Source organism: Procambarus clarkii, chromosome 72 (genome assembly GCF_040958095.1).
Source record: "Procambarus clarkii isolate CNS0578487 chromosome 72, FALCON_Pclarkii_2.0, whole genome shotgun sequence".
In the NCBI taxonomy this organism is placed as follows: domain Eukaryota; kingdom Metazoa; phylum Arthropoda; class Malacostraca; order Decapoda; family Cambaridae; genus Procambarus; species Procambarus clarkii.
Genome location: NC_091221.1, coordinates 10040608 through 10066322, shown reverse-complemented (window position 1 = coordinate 10066322; position 25715 = coordinate 10040608). Strand labels below are relative to the sequence as shown.

The following is a 25715-nucleotide window of genomic DNA, read 5'->3' as shown; positions in this document are numbered from 1 at the left end:
TGGGGTGAACAATAAACTAGCCGCCTCTGGCGAAACAATCAAAACAAAAAATCCGCTTCGATATTAAAGTTTATCAGTGTATTTTGGACATCAAAATATAACTTAATTTGGATCAGTGTTGACAAAAAGGTTTCAATGATACTCGTTACGCGGAATTATGTTACGTGGTCATTTACCTCTTGTGTTCATTGCTTGATTAAATAAATAGTAGTTGGGGTGAAAGTCCAAAGTAGTAGTAGAAAGAAAGTAGTAGTAGCTTAGTTGGGGTGAAAGTCTGCCATTAATTTTAAACTGTTTAAACTAATCTTGCCTTCTCTAAGATGACTAGAGTTTAGAGCGTCAAGAGTTACAGAACCGTTAATGTTCAACAGTTGTATCACATCATTCTTCTCTTTTGCCCTAAGTTACAAATTTAGGATCTGCTCCTTTGCAGCTACGCCTCTAGACAATTTTTAAATCAAATATTGATTTAATACTTGTAGGTAAATAATTAGTCCTGTTATAAATGTTACGATTTTTATTAAGGCAGTTCACGATTTGACATTAAATTTATATAAATTTTTTTTTGTAAGTTGGCTAAAATATAACATGCTTTATTTTACCAATGTGAGCCTGCGTCTCTTCCTAGCCTGGTGGAGGGTTGGAGAGAAGCCTCGCTGGCTCAGCCATTCCACTATAGTGGAGAAGCTTCTCTTCTTCCACGATATGTTGTTCCGTACATTCTCCAAGACCAGTCTCTGTGCCCGCTCTAGCCTCCCGGCTCGTGAACCTGCCCTTCCCTCCGTCATCACCTGCAGCAGCTGCCAAAGTGTAAGAAGCAAGTAAAGATAAACACACAGTATGACATTCCTTAGGTTTTGTATACATTTGAGTGACTCTCCCCTCTTTATAAGTGTAATATGTCTCATTGTTGACACACGCACAACACTCAGTCAGCGTGTGTGTATGTGATGATTACCTGTTGGAGCTGGTAGGCGGTGTTGAAGTGTCTGGTGGCGGCCTCTACCATGCTTGCCAGCGACGAGGAGTCTCCTCCAACGCTAAGGAAAGTAACATTTGCTATGAAATCTTTTATAGTGTATATTTTAACTGTAAATGTTGATCATTCCCTAAAACTTAATTGTTCACAACGTCTATGCATTGTCTCTGTTTTGTCAGATATAATGACATGCACATTTAGAGACGTGTAGATTACATCCCTCAACAGAACATGATTTCAACAGAAACCATGACTCGAGGGAATCATTATTTCGCTAATGGTCTTTCGCCGCCGCCTACAATGCCCTGATCATCAGTATAACCCAAAATTTTGGTTTTGCAACTTTGTCATTTTTCCCTTGATAAGATCTTAAGTGAATCTGTTTCCTGTGACAAAGTTATTCTTTTATGTTTCTAATCTTATACTGTCATCCTCGATGATATCAAGGACCTCTTTTTAATATTGTTAGGCCGGCTGTGTAGCACTAAATTTCAGCGTTTGCTTTTGACAGTTACTACCTTCTTTTACACTCTATACCAAACCGCTTTTAGAAACTAGAGAGACGAACAGTATGGGTACGGTGTCCAATCATCCCAATATTCCCTCTGCTCCAACCCGGATCACACGCTTGTGGGAAGAGCAGGTGAGGATACTGACCACTACTACGCAAGCTGCTGCCATGGGAGGGTTATTGAACAACTCCACAATGTCGGAGAACACCGTGCATGAATCTCTACATGGGACCGAAACACCAATGAGCCACGTGTATAATATTACTCGGAACGGGGACGCAAATGGACCAAGCTCATGTTCAAGACACCAGTTCATCCTGCAAAAATTATTGAACCTGTGTTACGCCCTTTAGAATTTCAATGGTGTAAAATATGACAATTTTTTTTTTTTTGGGGGGGGGGATAAAACTGTGAATATTTTGTAGATTCCATCCATACTGTGAATGGAATGCACAAAATATTCAGTTTCATCATAAAAAAAGTTAGTTTTCACTATCGAAATTCTAGAAAGGGCATAACACACAGGATTCAGATAACTGGAGAGCCTTCACTATAGACAGTGCAACATGGACATTTCATTGAGTAGCTAAATCTTAAATCTAAAACAACAACAACAACATGGCGAGCCTGATTGATGACTCACAATTGCGTCACTCTGGACCAGTTCTCCAGTAAATAGTGCCAGGCAAGGAAGCTACCCGCGTCGCTGCTGGCAACCGCCTCCAATACTTCGCTGAATTCACGCCATCGAAGACCAGATTCTCCACCCCAGGCTGCCTCCAGGTACCTACATGCGAGATAACCGAACGTGTGATACCATATGTATTTTGTGCCTTTTAGCTACATTGTTTCACTGCAACAAAGTAAGGTTTACTGACCTGGCAAGCAACCAGACCTGAGAGGAACAGCCGAGTGCTCTGCGCATGGCGTCCCTCAGGTCGGGGCTGGTGGAGGCGTGGTGGAGCTGCTGCCAGGTGTACTCCCACGCCGCCTGGCCTCCCTCCTGCACCGCTGAGCACATCACAGTCTCCGCCATGTTGGGCGCTACTCTGTTGTTTAAACATGTTAGTCTCTTGCTTTACGCTCCAGTGAGGATTCAAGTTATACAATAACAGCAAATTTCTCTCTATGTGATTTAATATCTTTACATCATATGTACTGGATATACACATGTTACAACTTGCAATTTTGTGTAAGTGAAAACTCTAAATATAGCTTATTTTCCCTGTAATATTCATTAAACTTAAATCACTTACGTAGAATTTTCAGGATCTGTCATCCATTTATTGAAAAGACGAACTGAATTATCAATGCAATCTGCGAGGCGGAGACGACACGCCCAACGAACCACTTCACTTCGTAGCAACAATGTCTGGAGGTCGTCCTCGGGTCCGTCCTCGAACCCCAAAGACTCGTACACCGGCTCCAATATGGACAACATATAATCCTGTGTGTGGAGAGTGTTACAAAGATCATCCTAAAGTTGTATTTCAACATGTAATTTAACTGAGCAGCTGGACATAGACTTTCTAGGCGTGAGAAAGTTGACAATCGGCAACAGAGATGTATAGATAATATATATGGCGTCAGAGGGAAGGTGGAATTATGGTTAAGCACTCTACTGTCATTAGGTTTTCAGAATTTTATACACAGATTTTTGTTGAAAAAGGTAATAGATTAATAAGATTAATTAGATTAATCAGTGATAAGATAATATATTAAGATTAATATTCAACAATTTGTCTTGCACAAACACACGTGTCACAGTCAAAAGACCCAAGAGCCTCCAACTTATCAAAGGAACCACAACGCTTAAGTAAGAAACGGGAGATATACAGATAACGTCCTGTATGGCCAAGGTAGAAGCAGATTTGTGTAAAAGCTGAGAAGCCTAGGAAGAGCCACCCAAAACTCCTGAGACAGTTGTCGGGATTTGTTTCCCTTCACTTAGGCACGTCCAGCCAGCCACACTATAAAACCGAACTGCTAAATGCTTCGAAAAGTAGAATCTGTCCATTTACATGGCATTAATTAGCTGCAGGTGGCAAGACTTAGTTGGTGACACTGTGGCTGTAACCAGTGATCTTAAATAGCTTGAATCATTCCGTTGCTTATATGTATGTTCATGTTATGAAGTCCATCGTGTCGTTCGTCGACTTTTATTGAAGGTAGTCTTCCATTTAACATCCTGTATGAAGGCCCCTGACTTTAATTTAGAGCAGCAGATTGAAAAAACACTGCCACAGAAGCAAAGAACCAAGCTAAGCTGTTGCAGAGCTATATTCGGAGGGAAAACTACAATACGAAACCATGTAATGAGACTGTGAAGACTGGTAGGGACTCTTAAAAGAATGATAAAAACTGTTGAACTCGAGAGGTTTCAGGAGGTCTATAAATAGATTGGTGTCTAAGGGAAAGGGAATTGGTGTCTAAACGGTCAAGTTTGACCGTTTGACAAGACGGCCAAAAGCAACACTAGACAATAGAAGTTACTTTAGTTTCTCCAGGTGTCTTTACTTTACTATAGTGTAGCAAAAACAGTAATGGACTTTGTCAACGCAGTCACTAAATAAGGCTGGAGATATTGTTACCAATTAACAAACTTTCAACGCAATACTAGATTGGAGCGCTCCCAGAAAAATCTGGAACAAAAAACGAATGTAGCTACATTTAAGAAAGGTGAAAAAACATGGACTATTAAACTATAGACCATTCTCACATATCCCAAGTAACATTTGTTAAAAATCAAAGTAAAATAAAAAATGGAATATTTGGAGAGAGTATCAGTCGATTAAGGCAGTGTCTGGGATGTTTCCGGACGCAGGTTCGAATCCTCGTCAAGGCCCTTGTGGATTTGTTCATTGGAGACTAAGTTTTGTAACCATGGGACAACACGGATTCATCGAGGGGAACAATTATACATTAATTGTAAGATAAAATGCCAGCATTCTGTGCACAGGCACCTTAGGGATATTTTGATTACCTTGAAAGCGCCGTAGGCAGGCGTGTGTCTCATCATTCTGTGTAGGAACTGCATGTTGTTGAAGGCCGCCTTCCAGGCCACGTAGCTCCGCTCATTCTTCAGATAAACTGTCACGTTTAGGCCGCAATCGTATGACAGGAAGCCTGAAAACAAATGACAGTCAGATTGTGAGGCTGATCAAATATGAAGATACCTAAACATTGCCAACTCTCCTAATACACACCACGTCTTCAGTCCATAACTTCCTATATACCAGGAATACACCCAGAGCTGTGACAGCCACAGCGGTGGTCTGAGCGACACGACCGGTTGGTCCCAGTCCTGTGGAAGTCGACCAAACGCATGCCACCTTGATCGCACTGAATGTGCCGACCTCATTTACCAAAACTGTTTGCTCCCTTGTCCATGTGATATGGGAAAATAACAACCAATTTGAGGGGGTAAGAGTATGGATCTGGTTTTGTTAGACAAAGTTGATTACATGTTCTGCAGTTAAGGCCAAGTGGGATACGAAGAGGATATGCTAAGCTTAGTTCCAGGCTTACTGTAAAGAATTTCTCACCAAGGAACTAAGTCTACGATGTTATTCGTCGCAACGACGTGAAAAGTCTTTAGGACATTATCTAGGATAAATGTTGACAAAAGAACATAGAAAGTTTTTGTCACGAGAATAAGGTATGTCCTCCCCCACACTACCTACGTCTTTGTGCAAAGAGTGATGACCTCACGTGCTTGGAATAACTGTGTGGAGATAAAACACAGACTCCTGTCACAACCAATTTAATTGTTGATGGAGCAGTCATTGTCCAGATGCTGAATCTAGCTAGCCTCAGTCTAGTAATTAAGTGAATATGCAAATTAAATTTCTAGCTCACACTTGTCTAGAATACTTCATACTGCATTACGCATAGGTCATATCTTGGTCCATTTTATTGCAGGTTCACTTAAAGCAAGTGAAAGATAAAAGTGAGGTAGAGAGAGTTGCGACGTCTCGTGGCGGCAGGTTCCATTCCAAACAATCGACAGAATTTTTTTTGGAGAAGACGTCAAGATAAAGCCCTTCGACCAGAAGATGCATCTTGTTATTACTGGTGGAACGACAATCCTCAGCAGACCACAACTCCCCGACTAGGCCATTATCATCCCATGTACCCACGAAGATATGAGTTGCATTTTGCTGCATGCATTACATGCAGCCCAACAGGCTCACCATATGACTCGGTATCAACAGTTCAAGTCGTTGTCACTTGTTGGTTGTCAGTGGTGCAGTGGATGCAATCAGAAGATGAACTTCAGCTACCATCTGGAACTAGCGTGAATTTTAGATACTTGTCACCCAACGAAACAACTGGTCTGGGGATCTGAGGTTATCTTGAGATGATTTCGGGGCTTTTTAGTGTCCCCGCGGCCCGGTCCTCGACCAGGCCTCCACCCCCAGGAAGCAGCCCGTGACAGCTGACTAACACCCAGGTACCTATTTTACTGCTAGGTAACAGGGGCATAGGGTGAAAGAAACTCTGCCCATTGTTTCTCGCCGGCGCCTGGGATCGAACCCAGGACCACAGGATCACAAGTACAGCGTGCTGTCCGCTCGGTCGACCGGCTCCCAAGCCTATTTTCCACGCTCTGACAGTAAATCTCAAGTTTTGCTGGACATTGTAAGACAAAAGTGTGTAGTTTGGACTATGGTGCCAGAGCTGACAGAAGCACTGCTAACACGGTCCTCGGCGCAAAGAGAAATTAGCATGCACAATTTCAAGAGGCTTGTTATTCTTCTTTATAATAGAACCAGCACGTGCACACACATTGACATACATTTACAACACAAAAATGACATTGTTGATGATATGTTTATCATCGACTGTGATCTCACGCTGGCCAGGTACACTGGGTTTGTGAGGATACTTAGTATGGTGTTAATATTCTCGTAAAGCCACTAATACGCGCAGCGTTTCGGGCAGGCAATGTTTAGGCAATGATAAAAATACCCACTTACCCTGGTCAGAGTGAGATCATAGTGTATGATAACCATATACCCACCTGCCCTGGTCAGAGTGAGATCATAGTCGATGATAACCATATACCCACCTGCCCTGGTCAGAGTGAGATCATAGTCGATGATAACCATATACCCACCTGCCCTGGTCAGAGTGAGATCATAGTCGATGATAACCATATACCCACCTGCCCTGGTCAGAGTGAGATCATAGTCGATGATAACCATATACCCACCTGCCCTGGCCAGAGTGAGATCATAGTCTATTATAACCATATACCCACCTGCCCTGGCCAGAGTGAGATCATAGTCTATTATAACCATATACCCACCTGCCCTGGCCAGAGTGAGATCATAGTCTATGATAACCATATACCCACCTGCCCTGGCCAGAGTGAGATCATAGTCTATTATAACCATATACCCACCTGCCCTGGCCAGAGTGAGAGCGTCATCAATGATCTGGGCACGGTTTGTAACGTGTATGATGCTGTGGTCCTCGGCCAACTGGTAGGCCAAAAGGTTCCAGTTATACTCGTCGTAGTTGACGCGGTAAAACCCTGCAACATCAACCACTATCAATCTTAACATCAATTACCATTAATCCTAACATCAAGCACCATCAATCTTAACATTAACCACCCCTTGCTGATGATGGAAATGTACTCACGAATGATATTTACATTAACAATTTGAAACAAAATGCCATCGGCACCGGCCGTAGTGTTTCTTTTACCCGTCATCTGGAGGTTAAAGATGACCCAGAACTGTGGGGGTGGAAGACCGGTGACGGTGACGTGGTTGGCGTGGCTACTGAGCCAGGTCTGGGCGCGGGTGTGCACGAAGGAGGGACGCTTCTGGCTGGTGAAGGTCACGGGCACCCACCACCGGGAGGCAGGCACTGGCGAAGCTGCTGCGTCGCCAGCCACGAACCTCTCCTTCCCGCGCAAATATTGGTTAGACCGTTGTCTAAACACAGTTATTGCTGAAGAAATGTCTTTGAATAGTTAGTAGTTACAAGGATAGTAGCGTTGTTCATCATTGCTTGGTGATGGCGATACTCCACCAGGGGCCAGATTCACGAAGCACTTACGAACCTGTCCATCTTTTCTCAATCTTTGAAGGCTTTGTTTAGAATTATTAAACAGTTAATGAGCTCCGAAGCACCTGGAGGCTGTTTATAACAATAACAACAGTTGATTGGCAAGTTTTCATGCTTGTAAACTGTTTAATAAATGTAACCAAAGCCGTCAAAGATTGAGGAAAGATGTACACGTTCGTAAGTGCTTGCGTAACTACTTCGTGAATCTGGCCCCAGGATAGCTGTGATAAATATATTTAGTGGTACTGCTATAGTACATTAATATGAGTAATAGTGTAATTATTATCACACAAAGTTGAAAAGATTCCAATCCCATTATAAGTTAAATTCAGTTCCTAGATATCTTAGTCAAACGTCCAGAGGACTAGACGTTAATTAACTAGCAGAGCCAATTATACTTCTCGATCACCATCACAAATTTGTCTCTCTTAGTCTTGATGAGAGTGATAAGATGAACAACATGATCATCTTATACTTTTTTACAAATATATTACATGTTGCAAGCGCAACTTAACAAACTGCATGGGTTCTTGCAATAAAATTACTGAATGGGGAAGCCTATCTCTGCGTGGACACTGATACTAGTGCTGTGACTTTCTTGGTGTCCGTACCTTGAATACTGACACTGACACACTTTATGTAGGGCAGACGTAAATCTGTGTGTGTATGTATTTACGTATGTAGCTTAGCCTAGCATTTTAAAAGCACTACAATCACCTTCTGTGGTTGATTGTTCAATAAATCCCTGAACTATATGTTTGACAAATCTCTCACCCTGTCCATGGAGGACAGAAGAAAATGTATATATGCTGGTTAGCATTGTTAATGTGTGGCCACGTCTGTGGTAGCAAATAATGAAAAGAAACTCCATCATTTGAACTGGTCAGAAGAACGACGACTTCGATTCTTGTATGGCCGTCATTCTGGTCCTTATAGTCCAAGCGGTTGTGCATCGTTCCTTATCCCTGCTCCTATCCTGCCCTCACATTCTTTCCATGTGTCATATAGCCATATCCATGCTGGCTTAGCGCTTACCAATAACTTCCGTTCATTCATATCATTACCCCCCCCCCCCTTCCTTTGCCATCTATACTCATCTTAAAATGTCACAATTACCACGAGTTCTTAAGAATGTCAGCTACAACGTCGATCAAGTTACCTTATTAGTTTAAGGCTAATGAATTATCTAATTGCTAATAAATTGTTTAGTAATTGACTAAGGGAAGGGAACGGAATTGTCGGGAAAGCGCCAAGCCATGACGACTATATAGCACTGGGAAGGGATCAAGATAAGGATTTGGGATGGGACGGGGGGGAAGGAATGGTGCCCAACCACTTCGACGGTCGGGGATTGAACGCCGACCTGCAGGAAGCAAGACCGTCGCTCTACCATCCAGCCCAAGTGGTTGGACAATAATTGACTAAAGCTGAATAAACTCACCTGAGTGAGCTTAGCAGAGCCGTTATGGTACCTGTAGACAGTTATAACGGGGAAGCCCTCCTGCAGGGTCCAGGTGTCCATCACAGTCTTGACGGTAATCTCCTGTGGGAGAGAACCGTCCTCGTGCGCCGCCGTGGTCATGAAGGCCCACAGGTCGTCCTGGTCAGCATTACTCTGGCTCCTGTCAGTGTATAGGTAACGGAGTAGAGTACGGTAACACGGGAGACATCTCCCGTCACGCAGGGTGCAGTCGCACCTCCACAGATCTCCAGTATCAGCTCTTGATACTGGTAATGGCTCAAAAGGGCCACCACTTACGGGCTATTCATGCCCGTGCCACCTTTTGGGTGGCTTAATCTTCATCAATCAATCAATCAGAGTACGGTAAGACTGGCTTTGTACACGTTCAAGTAAGTTTATTGAGACAAGAGAAACAAAAATCAATCTCAAAGGGATAGAGTAGCTTAGGCTACTTCTACCCCCAACATTTTTTTGTACACGTATAACAGTCATATACAGGGGCTATATTCACGAAGCAGTTACGCAAGCACTTACGAACGTGTACATCTTTCCTCAATCTTTGACGGCTTTGTTTACATTTATTAAACAGTTTACAAGCATGAAAACTTCCCAATCAACTGTTGTTATTGTTATAAACAGCCTCCCGGTGCTTCGGAGCTCATTAACCGTCTAATAATTATAAACAAAGCCGCCAAAGATTAAGAAAAGATGTACACGTTTGTAAGGACTGTCTATACAGTATACCTAGGTCATAAAAGTATTTGTGTGTACGTCTGATACCATACTACTTGTGTAAAGGAGGAAATGTATATGTTTATCTCTCAGAATGTTCGGTAATACGTTTATTGTTTGTGATGTGTGTCTATGTATGTATTAACACGATGTACTGAACGGGGTGAGAATAGCTTGAGCTACCTCATCCCTTTGTGTGTATTTTACCTCAATAAACTTATTTAAATTTCAATTTCGTAAGGACTTGCGTAACTGCTTCGTGACTCTGGCCCCCAGGATGTAAAGACCCACCTGTATATACAATGGGAGTAACCCCCATTATAGGAACTACAATAGTTTCCAGACCATATTGAGGATTTTTATTCTTTATTTTGTCAACACCTAATGCGAGCAGAGAAAACGTTTTCGTCGATTTACATACTCTGAGCAAAAAGCTAAACACCTGTCAATCACATGCAGGCGATGAGTCACAATAACGTGGCTAAAGTATGTTGACCAGACCACACACTAGAAGGTGAAGGGACGACGACGTTTCGGTCCGTCCTGGACCATTCTCAAGTAGATTGTGAGACTTGAGAATAACATTCTCAAGTCACAATCGACTTGAGAATTGGAAATAAATGGAAGAAAACCTCGCCACGAACATAAGAAAATAATCCATTCTCCCAGAACCTTAATAATAATAATAAACAGAGAATAATCATACTAACGTGACGGCATCTGTGAGAAAAACCACGTTCGAACCCTCATCACGTAGGAGCCGTGATGAGGGTTCGAACCTATGCACTGGGTGTTCCTAGACACAAACCACGACATGGCAATAAGGATAATAAGCTTTTCATTCATAAACAGAGGGTAATAAGCTTTTCATTCATAAACAGAGGGTAATAAGCTTTTCATTCATAAACAGAGGGTTTGGCGGCTGGATTAACGAGCTGGAATAGTCTTCCTCATGACTCCTACTGATTTTCTCATTGATACATCACGTTAATATGATTTCTCTGTGTAATGATAATGATATTAATAATCTTAAACTTTGAGGCGACAAGGAACATACCTGGCGGAGAGGTAATTAGAGATGGCCTTCTTAAAGGTGTCAAGCGTGAGGAAGTGTTCCATCATACGTATGACAGCCGCGCCTGAGGAAGGTCTCACAATACAGTGCTCAGCACAATGGTAATGTGTCTTGACCTAACGTTCGCATGTTCAATTTCAGTGTCACGTGTGCTGATCTGCTACGACAAAAATTATTATAATTATATTTGCAATTGAATGTAATCTTTCTGTGATGTATGTGAAGAGTGGAGTTAAAATGGAAGTAGAAGAGCAAGCGAGAGAGGAAAATATTTTATTAATAAGTAATAAACAGGGTCCTATAAGTGAGATCGAGGCTTTGGTTCTCTCTTGACTATTTTGACGGCCTGGTCAGCCTGCCAAGACGGAGAGTGATTGATTGATTAAGATTAAGTCTCCCAAGAGGTGGCACGGGCATGAATAGCCCGTAAGCAAGACTGTGAATAACAATCATTAATTGTCAACAATAATCGTAAACTGTGATCTGTGACTGATTATAGCGATGTGAGGTGATGCTTCTTGACCCGACAGTCACTTGTTCTGAGTACAAGTATTAGGAGAGTGGTACATTTCCCATCTGTATTTTGTATATTGGTGATTTGTTTGTATTGTAAATTATGCATGTGCTAGCATTAATTTGTTTCAAAGTTTCCCAGTAAAATAATAGTGTTGATTTGTTCACTGATTCTAGCAATGTCAATATATAATTGTCTGTTTGAAATTACATTTTTTCTTATACATAGTCATTAATATTTTTATATTTTGAACGTATTGTTTATTGTTGTATTTTTTTACAATCTTTGGCGGCTTTGTTTACATTTATTAACAAGCATCGAAATTGCCTAGTCAAATGTTACTATTGTTATAAACAGCCTCCTGGTGTTTCGGAGCTCATTAACTGTTTATTAATTGTAAACAAAGCCGCGAAAGATAGAGAACAGATGTACAGGTTCGTAAGTGCTTGCGTAACTGCTTCCACACAGCCCCGCTCCTGTGCCAGGTAAGTTACCAGCTCACCATAGCCCGTGCTACTTGCCCCACTCCTGTGCCAGGTAAGTCCACTACAGGCTCACCATAGCCCGTGCTACTTGCCCCTCTCCTGTGCCAGGTAAGTTACGGGCTCACCATATCCCGTGCTACTTGGAACTTGTTCCGAGTAGCTGAAACTATAACAACAACAAAACGCAACTGCTTCGTGAATCTGGCCCCAGAACTGAGACAACGCAAAGTGTTCGCGTCAGAGACAAAACATAATCGGCTTGGCGACGCTCACCAGGGTCAACGGCCTACCTTTATTGTAGGGAATCTCGAAGAAAACTTGTTCTATATCTTGAGGTTGCTTAACGGGGAGGGTGATGGGGTGAGAGGCGAAGAGGGCGTCCACTTGCATCACCTTCTGCTGCCTCGTCACCACGAACTGCTCCAGCATGCCCCAAGAAGGCTCGAACTGCCAGGTAAATGGAATATTTTACTCGAATTGACAATTTTATCAAACATTTTTTAATAATTCGGCACTTAATTATAATAGTTGAGATAAAAATATATAGTGGTGCCAAATGCAAAAAAAATTGACGGTTGTGTAAGTTGCTTCAAAAGATTGTCACTTGCTTAGCTAAATGAACTATGGGGTTCAGTTCCTGAAGTGATTATGTTCCTTTCTAACCCTTTCTTCCTACGCCCATGCGGTGTATAATAAAGAAACTGAATTCCTCAGTAAACAGACGTTTACGTAAACGTCTGTTTACTATTTACAAACTTTTTTACAGACCTTCCTCAGTAAACTTAGTTTAGGACTGATTGGAAATTTAAGCCACAAATGTGTGATGGGACTAACATTATGAACAGCAAGAGTAGCCATGTAGGTAGCAAAGCCCTCGCTGAGCCACAGGTCAGTCCACCACTTGAAGGTGACCAGGTTACCGAACCACTGGTGCGCCGTCTCGTGCATCACCAGCTCACACATCTGCCTCCTGCGACCCGCTGTTGACGTCTCAACCTCCCACTGGAACTCAGACTCCCTGTATGGTGTGATACAATGGTCTTTAAACACGGTGTATACATGAAATTTCCACGAATCGGCGAACCACAGCAGTCATACATAGGCTACAGCAGTCATACATAGGCTACAGCAGTCATACATAAGCTACAGCAGTCATACATAAGCTACAGCAGTCATACATAGGCCAGCCTATTTTTCCGTTTTCATGACCAAAGGGCTTGGTAAGGAAGGAGGAGAGGAATGGGTATTAGAAATTCAGGAAGGTATAGAATGAGGAAGGGGTAAGAGTGGGAGAAAAGTTTGGTGGCCTGTCCACCTTGGATTGGTAGTGGGTGTATTTCTGTTATGTTATTGGTGTGTGGTGTTGATTGGCTAGTGCGTAGGCTAGGCTGGTCTCTGAATGGTGTCAATTGGGTTGCTTTGAGCCGATGTCTGCTTAATGAGCCTGTCTGGAGGAAGGTTGAAATAACAATAATTGTCAAAAGAACTCAAATATCTAACATAATCTAATGTAGGCTTAACTATGCACTAAATTTTAATATGGGTTTAGTGTCGGCTGCAGCTTTGACATACCCTAGGGAAGGACTGCGTAAGCAATATGGCTCTAATACATTCTCTATATATATTGATTTAGTTTTTGTTTTTAATGAAATCTGTATTAGCTTATAATTTGTGTGTAAATAGCTGTGATTCAAGGCATAAAATCTCACGTGGACACCCTTCAGAGTTATCTACTTTATTACAATATATGGCTTTACTAAAGCTACTTTGTTACAATTAATAATTTTACAAGGGCGTCCCCTGTATTTAACAAACAACACGTTGGCTTGCTTAAACACTTTCACTAATCTACACGAGCCAAATTCAATTTCTTTATATTACAGACCTATAGAATATAAGGCCCCAGTTCTCCATGCCATCATACGGGGTGTCTGGCAGGGCGACGAGGTCCAGCTTCTGTAGTGGATAAGGTAAGTTGAAGTAGGACTCGAAGAAGGTAAGACTGAAGGCGGTAGCCTCGAGGGCCAGACTGGTCTTGTCCAACACAGCAGCCTCGGCCCACACTGACACGCGGGGAATACAAATGCTTTAGGTTATCCTTATTGTATTTTAATTTGTCATTCATCAGTATATCAGTATTTAATAATTAAAAGATTCATAGGTTCAGAGCAAATATTAAGCGTTTAGAGAATATCTATCCTGTTCACTGAAACCATATGAATATTTTCTTCTACCACCCTTTTGCAGTTTATATATAATTTATTAAATGGGTCAAGTTCAGTTACATATTCATTTAAGAGGTACTCTAACATACATTCATAGCTCTAGTTACAACAAAAAACCTCGACTCCTCAGGGGCCGGACGCCAGCCCAAAATACATTTCCTCTCTGTACAACAACATTAAGGAGCTGGAACAAGAAACTTGTCGCTCTGTGGTCTTTGGTTACTAATTAATTTATCGCCCAGCTCTTCTCTGGAACTTTAGTGCACATTTGCCCCATGAGCCAAGGGTATTCGATCCAACCGGAACGAAATCTTAGCAAAGATCCAGTCATCTGTATTGATGGGAGCGGAGAAAACAGGCTCATAAAGAATGAACAGAAAGTGGCGTAGGTGCAGTGTCCTAAGGCGTCGAACCAGTTTTCGACTCATTAGCCTGTGCGTCGAAGTAAATATGGAGATTGCAGCTAAATGGAGATGGTTTTCTATTAAGCTCCACCAGGTGCAAACAAGGTTCAGATCTTGTGATTACAGAAGACCCGTATACCCGGGTCACCCTCCATACTTGTCCACCACATCATACAACAGAATCTTTAGTAACCAAGTCCCTAATATCTGGAAGCCGAGTGTCGCTTTGGTTTACCGTTGACAGTGGTGCCCGAGGCGGCAGTCGCTGAACGAGAGGTGTACTGGATGATGGCGAAGGCCACCAGGTAGGTGGACATGTTGAGGCTGGTGGCGAACTGGTCCCACAACCAGCCCTCCTGGCCCTGGCTGTCGACACAAACATAACCAGGTTTTACTTCCTCCTCTCAGATATTTACGGTTCATCCCATCACAACATAGTACTAATTTATAACAAAGAACAAAGTCGTATATTGCTTTGTCCAAATGGTTAAACAAAATTATATGCACTGAATTCATATTTCTTTAAGACCATTCCAAGTGCGGCGTGACTTACATGGGTGTTGTCTTGACCAGAGGCATGTTGGAGAGAGCCATCATGTGGCTCTCCCTGGCTATGTGGACCTCATAGGTAGCCTTCATCGCCGGGTCGTCGAAACAGGGGAAGGCTCGTCGGGCGTTGGTGGGCCAGAAGTGCGTCGCTGCCATTGTCCTAGAGGAATATGAACCACTGATCAGAAATGGTCGTTGGTCTTGAAGAATCTTAGCACCTTTTTGACCAAACCACACACTAGAAAGTGAAGGGACGACGATGTTTCGGTCCGTCCTGGACCATTCACAATCGACTTCGGTCTAGGACGGACCGAAACGTTGTCGTCCCTTCACTTTCTAGTGTGTGGTTTGGTCAACAAATTTCAGCCACGTTATTGTGACTCCTCGCCTGCTTACTGTAACCATCTTAAATATTCAAAACCATCATTGGAACCATTTTCACTACACACAACCTGCAACACTGTAGCTATCTGCACTACACATGACTATCCTCATCACTCTTACCGTCTTCATTAAATAATGTCTTCATCACTGTAACCATCATCACTACCCTAGCACCGATAAGTTCCCCATCTACAAACGTCCCTCTCCTTCACCACTTTCCCTACCCTCAACCACCTAATTTACACCATTACTTTCTTTCACCTCCGCCTTTACCACTTTCTCAACCTTTCACTACTTTTCCTGTCCTTCACATTCACCACCTTCCCTACCCTTCACCACCTTCCCTACCCTTCACCACCTTTCCTACCCTTCACCACCTTCCCTACCCCTCATCACCTTCCCTACCCCTCACCACCTTCCCTACCCTTCACCACCTTCCCTACCCTTCACCACCTTCCCTACACTTTACCACCTTTCCTACCTCTCACCACCTTACCTATCCTTCACCACATTCTCTACTCTTCACCAGCTTCCTTACCTTTACGACCTACCTTAGTTTGTGATGATTTCGGGGCTCAACGTCCCCGCGGCCCGGTTCTCGACCAGTCCTCCGACCAGGCCTCCAGGACCTTCCCTACTCTTCACCATCTTTCCTACCATTCACCACCTTCCCTACCCATCACCACCTTTCCGACCCTTCACCACCTTCCCTACCCTCCACCACCTTCCCTTCATCCCTGTAACCATTTTCACAAAGAGAAACTAACATTTAATCTTCATTTAGAAAATAATATGCTATAGATGAATCTTAGTGAGGATTGAATCTGGTATTTAGCAAGATTGAAAATTAGTGTAATTTTACATTTCATGAAAAAGGAGGGGGGGGAGGCAGGGGGCTCGAACCCCGGCCAGCCTATGACCATCCCCGAACAATGACCAGTCACCCTGCAAAGTTTGGTGAAGTTAGTCCCTAACCACGAAGAGACAAATAATGCCTTTTATAGATATATATGTAGTGACTTTGTTTTAATTATAAATGTATAATCTTATATGAACACAAAATTAGATTTTGAAAATGGAGTTAAATTAATATTTGTGTACAAAGGTTAAAATGTGATATACCTCTCGTTTCCTTCACTGTCTTTATAAGAAGTGAAATAGATTCCCTTAGGAGTGTTTGCCAGAGATGCCACAAATTTCATAGCTAAGAGATAGGCTTTGCCCGGCTGGAGACGCCACCGCAGCTGCACAGTATACTGCTGCCGCCTAGGATCATACACCTCCCGCCGCACAGGGTAATTCTGCCGTCTGTTGACGGCTGTCACCTGCCTCGCCGTACATATATAAAAAAAGTTCCAGTTATTTAGGCAATATATCCTTCCTCTTAAAGATTCTGTGTCTTAGAATGCAAGAAAGAGATAAAGTAGATGAATATTTTGTTCCAAAGGCAACTACCCGTTCTCATCTACCAAATATAACAGTAATAAAAACTCTCCGTAGGAATCATTCCCCCAACACCGTCATTCAAAATGCTGGCTGTCTGGTGAAAAGTTTATACCAGATAGAGCGGGACTCCTAACTGACCTTAATAGTGTCATTTCTGACGAGGATGTCTGCTAGGTGGAGGATAATGGCTGACGTACGCTTGATAACTTCCAGCTCCACCTGTACTTCACCGTGAATGCTTCGGTTGCCGTGAAGGAAGGCTTGCAGCTTCACTGTGTAGTGTACTGGCCGGACACTGGATGGTCGGCGGACATGTTGAGTGTCGTTGGCCACGCTGCTGCCTCTGCTCACCTGGGGGAGGGATTACATATAAAATGATTGTAAATAGAATAGCATTGTATCCCTACAGCTTGGCACGAACTGCATTGCAACTTTGATAGCCGAAAGCGCTCAGCCAAATTTCCCATTTCATAATTACAGAGGCAGCCTTTTGAAATGCTACTTAAATTTTTATTGGTGAATCGATGGGTTGCAGGTTTGTTCTGAGGAAGGAGTTGATGAGAGTACTCTGAGGCCAGAGGAGAAGTTGATGATTGGAACTTCAAGGCTGTAGGAGATGTTTTAAGTAAATCAGACCAATCACTTGAAATTATGGAGGAAATGCCTGGGAGTAGGCAAGCCAAGTGACAATTGTTTTCATGTTAGAGACAGTGATACACGTCGATGGTGGTAGAAACCAAAGTCTAAATGCATGATGACCTTCATGGTGGAGGTACATGAGTGACTAAATGACCATGGTGGTAGAAACACAAGTGTTGTGAGGTAATTACTACGGTGGAGACGTGGCTAGAAACACAGGTGTTGTGGGTTGTTGTTGTTTTAGATTCAGCTACTCGAAACCAACAGTTTCAAGTAGCACGGGCTATGGTGAGCCCGTAACTTACCTGGCACAGGAGCGGGGCAAGTAGCACGGGCTATGGTGAGCCCGTAACTTACCTGGCACAGGAGCGGGGCAAGTAGCACGGGCTATGGTGAGCCCGTAGTGGACTTACCTGGCACAGGAGCGGGGCAAGTAGCACGGGCTATGGTGAGCCCGTAGTGGACTTACCTGGCACAGGAGCTGGGCAAGTAGCACGGGCTATGGTGAGCCCGTAGTGGACTTACCTGGCACAGGAGCGGGGCAAGTAGCACGGGCTATGGTGAGCCCGTAGTGGACTTACCTGGCACAGGAGCTGGGCAAGTAGCACGGGCTATGGTGAGCCCGTAGTGGACTTACCTGGCACAGGAGCGGGGCAAGTAGCACGGGCTATGGTGAGCCCGTAGTGGACTTACCTGGCACAGGAGCGGGGCAAGTAGCACGGGCTATGGTGAGCCCGTAGTGGACTTACCTGGCACAGGAGCGGGGCTGTATATATGGGTTCAAATGTGTTGTGGGGTAATTACCATGGTGGAAGAGATGCAGGGGCAACACAGTAGGACAAGGAGTGCGGAGTGCAGCATCTGGGTCCTCCTCCGCAACGTGACCACTTGTTCCTGCATCTTCCTTACCTGTCACGCAACAGTATATACAAATATAACAGGTAACAAATATCAATAATATATATAAATATATCAATATCTACACAAAAAATGACTGTCCGAGGATAGCCAAACGCTTGGGGCTAGTCTTACCTATCTTTCCATGATTAACTATGACAGGTAGGGAGAGTGACATACGCCAACCAAAGTCGTCCCATGTGCCATTCTCTAAGAAATATCAGCACTTATCGCGAACCCAATGCAGTTTTCACGAAGTCAGAAATACATTTGTGTATTCGATTATGGAGGAAATGTCATACACCTCCCGCCGCCAAGTTTTCCGAAGACTAATTATACATTTTCAATGCTTCGTGATAAATGGCTAAGTAAAAATGGCTACAATCTCATCACACTGAACATTCATTTAAAGTCCAATCTACCTATCTCCATTAAAAAAACATAGGAGGAATAATATTTTGTGATTCAAAGTTTGCTCTTCAGGCAATTGAAAACTTCTCCTAGATGATCGACAGCAAGAACCTCATAGTAGCAATTATAAATGACTTAATCCATGCACAGAGTAAAGGCTCTCGAATATTCTTTGTATGGATACCATCACACATAAATATAACCCATCATAATGACACAGACATTGCAGCCAAATTAGTAATGCACTGGGCTCTTGACCTGTTCTTATACTAGTTCTGTGTTCTTATAACACAGAACTTTGGGAAAATTCCATGCACCGATTGTAATCATTTCTATGTTAGACAAACAAGCAAACGTCTTGACCAAAGAATATAAGAAGGCAAACACTGTATAAGGTCAGGTCACGAGTCCAATGCTTTGTTTGTTCACTTAAGAAACTGCAATTATTCAGTTACCCTGGCAAATTTAGGCGAAATTGTAATGTAAATTTATTAAAGAAATATTAATAAATCTTCAGTTATAAAAAATAGTGAATTAGAAAATATATGTAAGTCCAGGATTATATAAATTAGATAACTTTATAACTGGTATAATTTGTGATAGTTAAAAAATTATGTAAAGAATAGATATGTGTAGTAGATCCCATGAGTTGGGAGATGGCGTATTCCCATTCAATCATGTCACTTCCTTTATTCGATATTATGTTTATTTATCTTTAACTATTCAGGTGAAGAAGCTATATAATTACTACCCATGTCTTCGTCTGTATTCCTTGAAAATGTGTCGAAACACGAAAACGTTCGGAATTTTCGCTTCATTTTTCCTATGTGGATACTAACACATAATATATATACGTACTATAGTTGAGAGGACGGGTCCGTGGAACAGCACCAGCGAGACGCCAGAGGAAGTCCCCATCATAGGCTATAAAAGATACATACATGCCCACCCACACACACTGCATGCACCCATCACCGTCCCCCCCACACACACACCTGTCCTCTTGAATAGTACACCCTATTTTGACGTACAAATCCCCAACGGTCAAAATATGACGTACGTAATATTAGCAACTCGCAAAATTGACGGGCTTCACGTTTTCTATGGTGGGTGTTCAGAAGATTAGGTTCCGGCAATTTAGTACATCATTTTTGTGACGCTGTGACAATTCGAGTACGGGCTGTTGGTTTAGCTGGTGTTAGGTTTAAGGCCTAACCTCAAGAGGATTATTTAGGACACCACAATAGATTACAGACCAACCAGAAAATATACTTTTGTCCTGAACATATATATACTGAGAAGCAGGGAAACACCTTGCCAAGTTTTCCTGAATTAATATATTTTCTCTAATTTTTTTCTTATGAAATGATAAAACTACCCATTTCATTATGTATGAGGTAAATTTTTTTTATTGGAGTTGAAATTAACGTAGATATATGACCGAACCTAACCAACCCTACCTAACCTAACCAACCCTACCTAACCCTAGGTTAGGTAGGGTTGGGTTAGGTAGGTTAGGTAGCCGAAAAAGTTAGGTTAGGTTAGGTAGTCGAAAAAAATCATGAAAACTAGGCTTATTAGGCAAATCGGGCCTTGCATAGTAGACTGAGAAGTGCGTTCTGGCTACTAGGTACGACATACATACATATATATATATATATATATATATATATATATATATATATATATATATATATATATATATATATATATATATATATATATATATATATATATATATATAACAGAATTTGATTGATTCCAGAAGTTTATGCATTGATTTTGGCTTAAGATCTCAACAGAATACTGGAACATCGGGATCTACGAATGTAACACACAGGCTGCGAGGCGGAGCCCCAGAGCTGGATCTCGCGCCCAGTAGACATAGGTATGTAAGAACAACCTGATAAACCCAGTGTTGACATTTGGGGTTACCAAGCAATATGAATTATAACCAGCGGGTGTACCAGGTTAGGCTTTATCAACACGAGGCAACTTCTAGTCTGTAATTTGTCTTTGTAATATTTGAATCATTTATTGTATTTTCCTATGTAACTTTTTAAGGGGAAGCTTATAGAAAAATCCCGGATTAGCCGGGTTGTAATGGATTATGAGGGCTTGCTGACTGATGCCAGCAATTACAGCCTACCCGATGCTGTAAAAAAAAAAAAAAAATATATATATATATATATATATATATATATATATATATATATATATATATATATATATATATATATATATATATATATATATATATATATGTATAATATTGCGTGTAGGTTGCGGAATTAATGTTTAAGTACTGGGTTAGCTTTATCAAATCATCGCGCAATATTTACCTTTAAATATTCAAATTCAGTTATACATCAATATACCCACTCAGTATAATTAATCAGCCATATACCAATATACCACTCAGTATAAGTAATCAACCATACACCAACATACCCCCTCAGTGTAAGCAATCAACCATACATCAACATACCCCTCAGTATAAGTAATAAGCCATACATCAACATACGACTCAGTATAAGTAATCAGCCATACATCAACATACCCCCTCAGTATAAGTAATCAACCATACATCAACATACCACTCAGTATAAGTAATCAGCCATACACCAACATACCCCCCTCAGTGTAAGTAATCAGCCATACATCAACATACCTCCCTCAGTGTAAGTAATCAGCCATACATCAACATACCCCCCTCAGTGTAAGTAATCAGCCATACATCAACATACCACTCAGTATAAGTAATCAACCATACATCAACATACCCCCTCAGTATAAGTAATCAGCCATACATCAACATACCCCCCTCAGTATAAGTAATCACCCATACATCAACATACCACTCAGTATAAGTAATCAGCCATACATCAACATACCCCTCAGTATAAGTAATCAACCATACATCAACATACCCCTCAGTATAAGTAATCAACCATACACCAACATACCACTCAGTATAAGTAATCAGCCATACATCAACATACCCCTCAGTATAAGTAATCAACCATACATCAACATACCACTCAGTATAAGTAATCAGTCACATCAACATACCCACTCAGTATAAGTAATCAGCCATACCCACTCAGTATAAGTAATCAACCATACATCAACATACCCCTCAGTATAAGTAATCAACCATACATCAACATACCATTAGTACAAGTAGTTCGATATTCCGGAGGCAGCAGCAGCAGCAGCAGTATACCCACCCTGCACGCTTGCCACTCACTCACTGATGGCTGACTGGTGGCCGCTCCTGGGCATCCATAGCCATGAAGAACACTCGCTTCTCCGGTACCAGTTGACTGTCAGATCCCGGGCCATATATATGTACAAACTACAGCAATGATCTTTTACACGTACGCAGACGGTGAAGTTCTTAACCGGTGAATTTAGCTTAAATCTGCAAACTTTGTTATCATCTACTGTAATAGGCTTGAAACCCTCCAATTGCCAGCATTGAACTCGGCCAATTTTTCGTCCATTTTAAAAGCCTAACTAAATCATCTTTCTGAATTTTCAGTGTGATATGGCCACTATAACTTAGTCTATATATTTCCTCCGTTTGTAGTGTCAATTAATTCATGTTAATAAAGTTATCATGGATGTAGTAACAAAACATAGACTTTAATGACGGCTGAAAGTTCAGGCGATGGTTATGTACACATATGTTTTGTGTCAGTGTTATCAGTATAGTATGACTACTGTGTCAGAATTAAAACTATACTGTTACTATTGTGTCAGTGTTATCAGTATAGTATAACTACTGTGTCAGAATTAAGACTATACTGTTACTACTGTGTCAGTGTTGTCAGTATACTGGCTACTGTATCAGTATTATTAATATACTGACTACTGTGTCAATGTTATAAGTATGGTGTAACTACTGTGTCAGTGTTATCAGTATAATATGAAAACTGTGTTAATTACTGTCGGTTCAACAAGCCTATTTCGTTTATCAAAAGTCGTACTCCCACCTATACATATGTAAGACGGCTCCTGCTTTATGTTAGGAATGTATGTGTAGTAAAAGTGTTATTATATTATTGTACCCGGATGGATGCTCGCTTGACTGTTTCGTTTGGATGCTCGCTTGACTGTTTCGTTTGGATGCTCGCTTGACTGTTTTGTTGTTGTCAGATCAGCTGTGTCGTGCCTGTGTACAGGTTAGTTTATGTTAACTCTAGTTTAATTTCTATTTGTTCTAGCGTTAGTCATGTGCAGTTTGCTTATTATTATATATATCTTAAGCACTGTTAGTCTTTATAAGTATTGTATATTATATGACTTGTGTTATTGCAGGATGTAACTGTACTGTAATTATTCGTTCAATAAAGAGTATGTAAGGCGACAGAGCCGAAAATCTTAAATTTATTTCGCTTTTAAATTTATGCAGAGAGCGTGAGCAGTCTATAGCCTTTGATTGAACATGGCGGGCGTCAGGAACTGCTGCTATAGAATTCGCGCCAAGATTTAAGCCATGCAGCGTTACTGGATTTCCCCAGATGTGGAATATGATGACTGGTTACATGAAAGGGAAATTATCCAATGGAATAGTGACCTGAGGTCGCGTGATTGTAAAATTAAGCTCCTGAGAGGTGTTCTCCGGGCGGGCGTGCAGGAAGGTTCAGTAGTGTCAAACTTGGACGTCGCGTTGAAGGCAGCTCCTGGAAATTGAGGAATTGTGCGTGTGTTCCGTGGCTGACAAGGCGGTACATGCACGAAGCTGCTCTGTCCGTCTTCTAGGAGAAGATTTAATAAGCGGTTCCTGGATTTTGCGAGTTGAAGTGCTAGTCAGGAGCAGGAACAAGTGGGAGCGTGCAGACAACGGAGCAGTCCACACTGACAATGCTGGAGAACTATAGGCTACAGCGGCAGAGCGAGATGACTTCTTATCCTCCTTCCCTTTCAATAGGTAAAATATAATTTATTTTTATCTATGTGTTTCAAGTAACATTTTAAAGGGATTTATTGGGATATGATGTTTTTGTGATTTATGGAATTGATTTTGGAGACATTTGGAGCCTAGTCGCTCGTAGCTTGTGATCACGTTTTGATTTAAAGTAATAAAAGGTTTTCGTAGCATTAGTAGTAGCCTGTGTTTTAATTCAGATTTGATTTAAGTTACTCTTAGTCAAGTAGATTTACATTATGGCTTGAAGTGGGCGAGGCTACTTAAATATAACCAGTTTGATCTAGTTTGGTACTTTTGACAGTCAATCGTCAGTGATAAGTTTTAAAAAGGCCAGTCACCGAGCCGGGAGGTGGGGGAAATGAAACTCTTCCCCTATGGGTGGTTTAATAATGCAATTAACACTTTACAATCACTGGTGGATAAACAGAGACTAAGGATTGGCGCAATAACAATAAAAACCAAGGTAATTCATGAATGTTGGAAATACTGCCATTATGATGCTAGAGTTAATATTTTGAAGTGTTAGTAATAATAGCTATAAGACTGTCCTTCAACTGTATCTTTGCAATCACGGGTGACAGTCATTTACCATTAATGTGTTGGCTTTGGATACTAGTGAGAATGTTGGGGGACTGGCAAATATTTATGTTTAAGTTATTTATTCGAGCTACTATTTATTAGCTATTCGAGCTACTATTTATTAGCTATTCGAGCTACTATTTATTAGCTATTCGAGTAAATATATTGGATTTATAGAATCATTTTGGGATCATTGGGGGTGCTAGGCGAGGGACAGTTTTTTTATTATTATTATTTTCTACCACAGACGTGGCCACACATTTACAATGCTAATCAGCATATATACATTTTCTTTTGTCCTCCATGGACAGGGTGAGAGATTTGTCAAACATACAGTTCAGGGATTTATTGAACAATCAACCACAGAAGATGATTGTAAATTTTAATTTAGTAGTGCTTTTTAAAATGCTAGGCTAAGCTACATACGTAAAGTTCATAGATACACAGATTTATGTGTGCTACATAAAGTGTTTGATGTGTCTTTTACATAGTGTCATTAATGTGCATTTGCAAAGGTGAAATACGTGGGGCAGTGAAGCAGACATAATAATGATGCAAAGGGGAGTAGTGGTGTACTGTGTGTGTGAGAAAGGCGATGTAAACATAATAATATTATGAAGAGATGGCACAGAGCCATCCTTGTGAGTCCTGGGTGCCAGGCGTAACCTGACCATCATGTAGCAGCAGAGGAGAGCTGCTCAGGGCTGTCTGCTCCACTCCTTTCTCCTCACCCCACCTCCCTTACCCCCCCTCATTCATTACCCCCACCTCCTCCATACTGCTTTTATCATGCCACCTCCTCCACACCTCATGCATCACTCACCTCCTCCATACCTCATTCATCGTCCATACTTCATTCATTATCCACCTCGTCCATACCTCACTAATCACCCACCACTTCTACACTTTATTCATCACCCCACCTCTTCACACCTTATTCACCACCCATTTTCATACGTCATTCATAGCCCACCTCAACACTTCGCTTATCACCTCAAATCATTCATCACACACACCGCCACACCTCATTCATCACATACACCGCCACACCTCATTCGTCACCCAACCCCATTCATCACTCACACCTCACTTCCTCCACATCTCATCCCTCGTCCCCTCTTCCCCCACACCTTTACACCTCTTTCCCCACACCTCCATATCTATCTCCCCTCACATCCTCCACACCTCTATATCTCATTCATCCCCGCTGGTTGAAGACGGGCGAATATGGCAGTCAAACCTGCCACGGAAAGGACAACATAACGTTTTGTGGGAAAACAAGGCCAACGTAGCCAAGGCGGGAAAGGCCAATAAGCCTGACGAATGGAGTCAAATGTGACCGGCAAAAAGGCCGTGTTGGACTTTTTTGGGGGCCGGGGTAGGGACCCAAAGAGCCAGTCACCGT

The 25715-nt window shown here is 41.9% G+C and overlaps 1 protein-coding gene across 1 annotated transcript; it reads right to left on the bottom strand.

Moving 5' to 3' along the window:
* Nucleotides 1-499: 499 nt before the first annotated feature.
* LOC123773691 (aminopeptidase N) lies at nt 500-22095 on the bottom strand. Its single transcript, XM_045767542.2, has 19 exons — nt 21968-22095; nt 18292-18396; nt 16987-17199; nt 16525-16727; nt 15023-15178; nt 14705-14835; nt 13726-13903; nt 12675-12858; nt 12131-12287; nt 10824-10905; nt 9014-9194; nt 7207-7408; nt 6899-7030; nt 4475-4617; nt 2748-2938; nt 2370-2540; nt 2135-2278; nt 959-1040; nt 500-800 (listed from the first exon to the last, which is right to left on the bottom strand). The coding sequence occupies exons 1-19, from the start codon at nt 21968-21970 to the stop codon at nt 594-596; spliced, it is 2865 nt and encodes a 954-aa protein (XP_045623498.1). The 5' UTR covers nt 21971-22095; the 3' UTR covers nt 500-593.
* Nucleotides 22096-25715: the final 3620 nt, after the last annotated feature.

Bases quoted from the DNA above. Each gene is read 5' to 3' on its own strand.
- LOC123773691 (XM_045767542.2), bottom strand. The intron at 16,728-16,986 runs GTCAGTTAGGAG...ACGGCGAGGCAG, and splicing joins TCAGAAATGACACTATTAAG to GTGACAGCCGTCAACAGACG. The intron at 14,836-15,022 runs GTAAGTCACGCC...TTGTGTCGACAG, and splicing joins CTGGTCAAGACAACACCCAT to CCAGGGCCAGGAGGGCTGGT.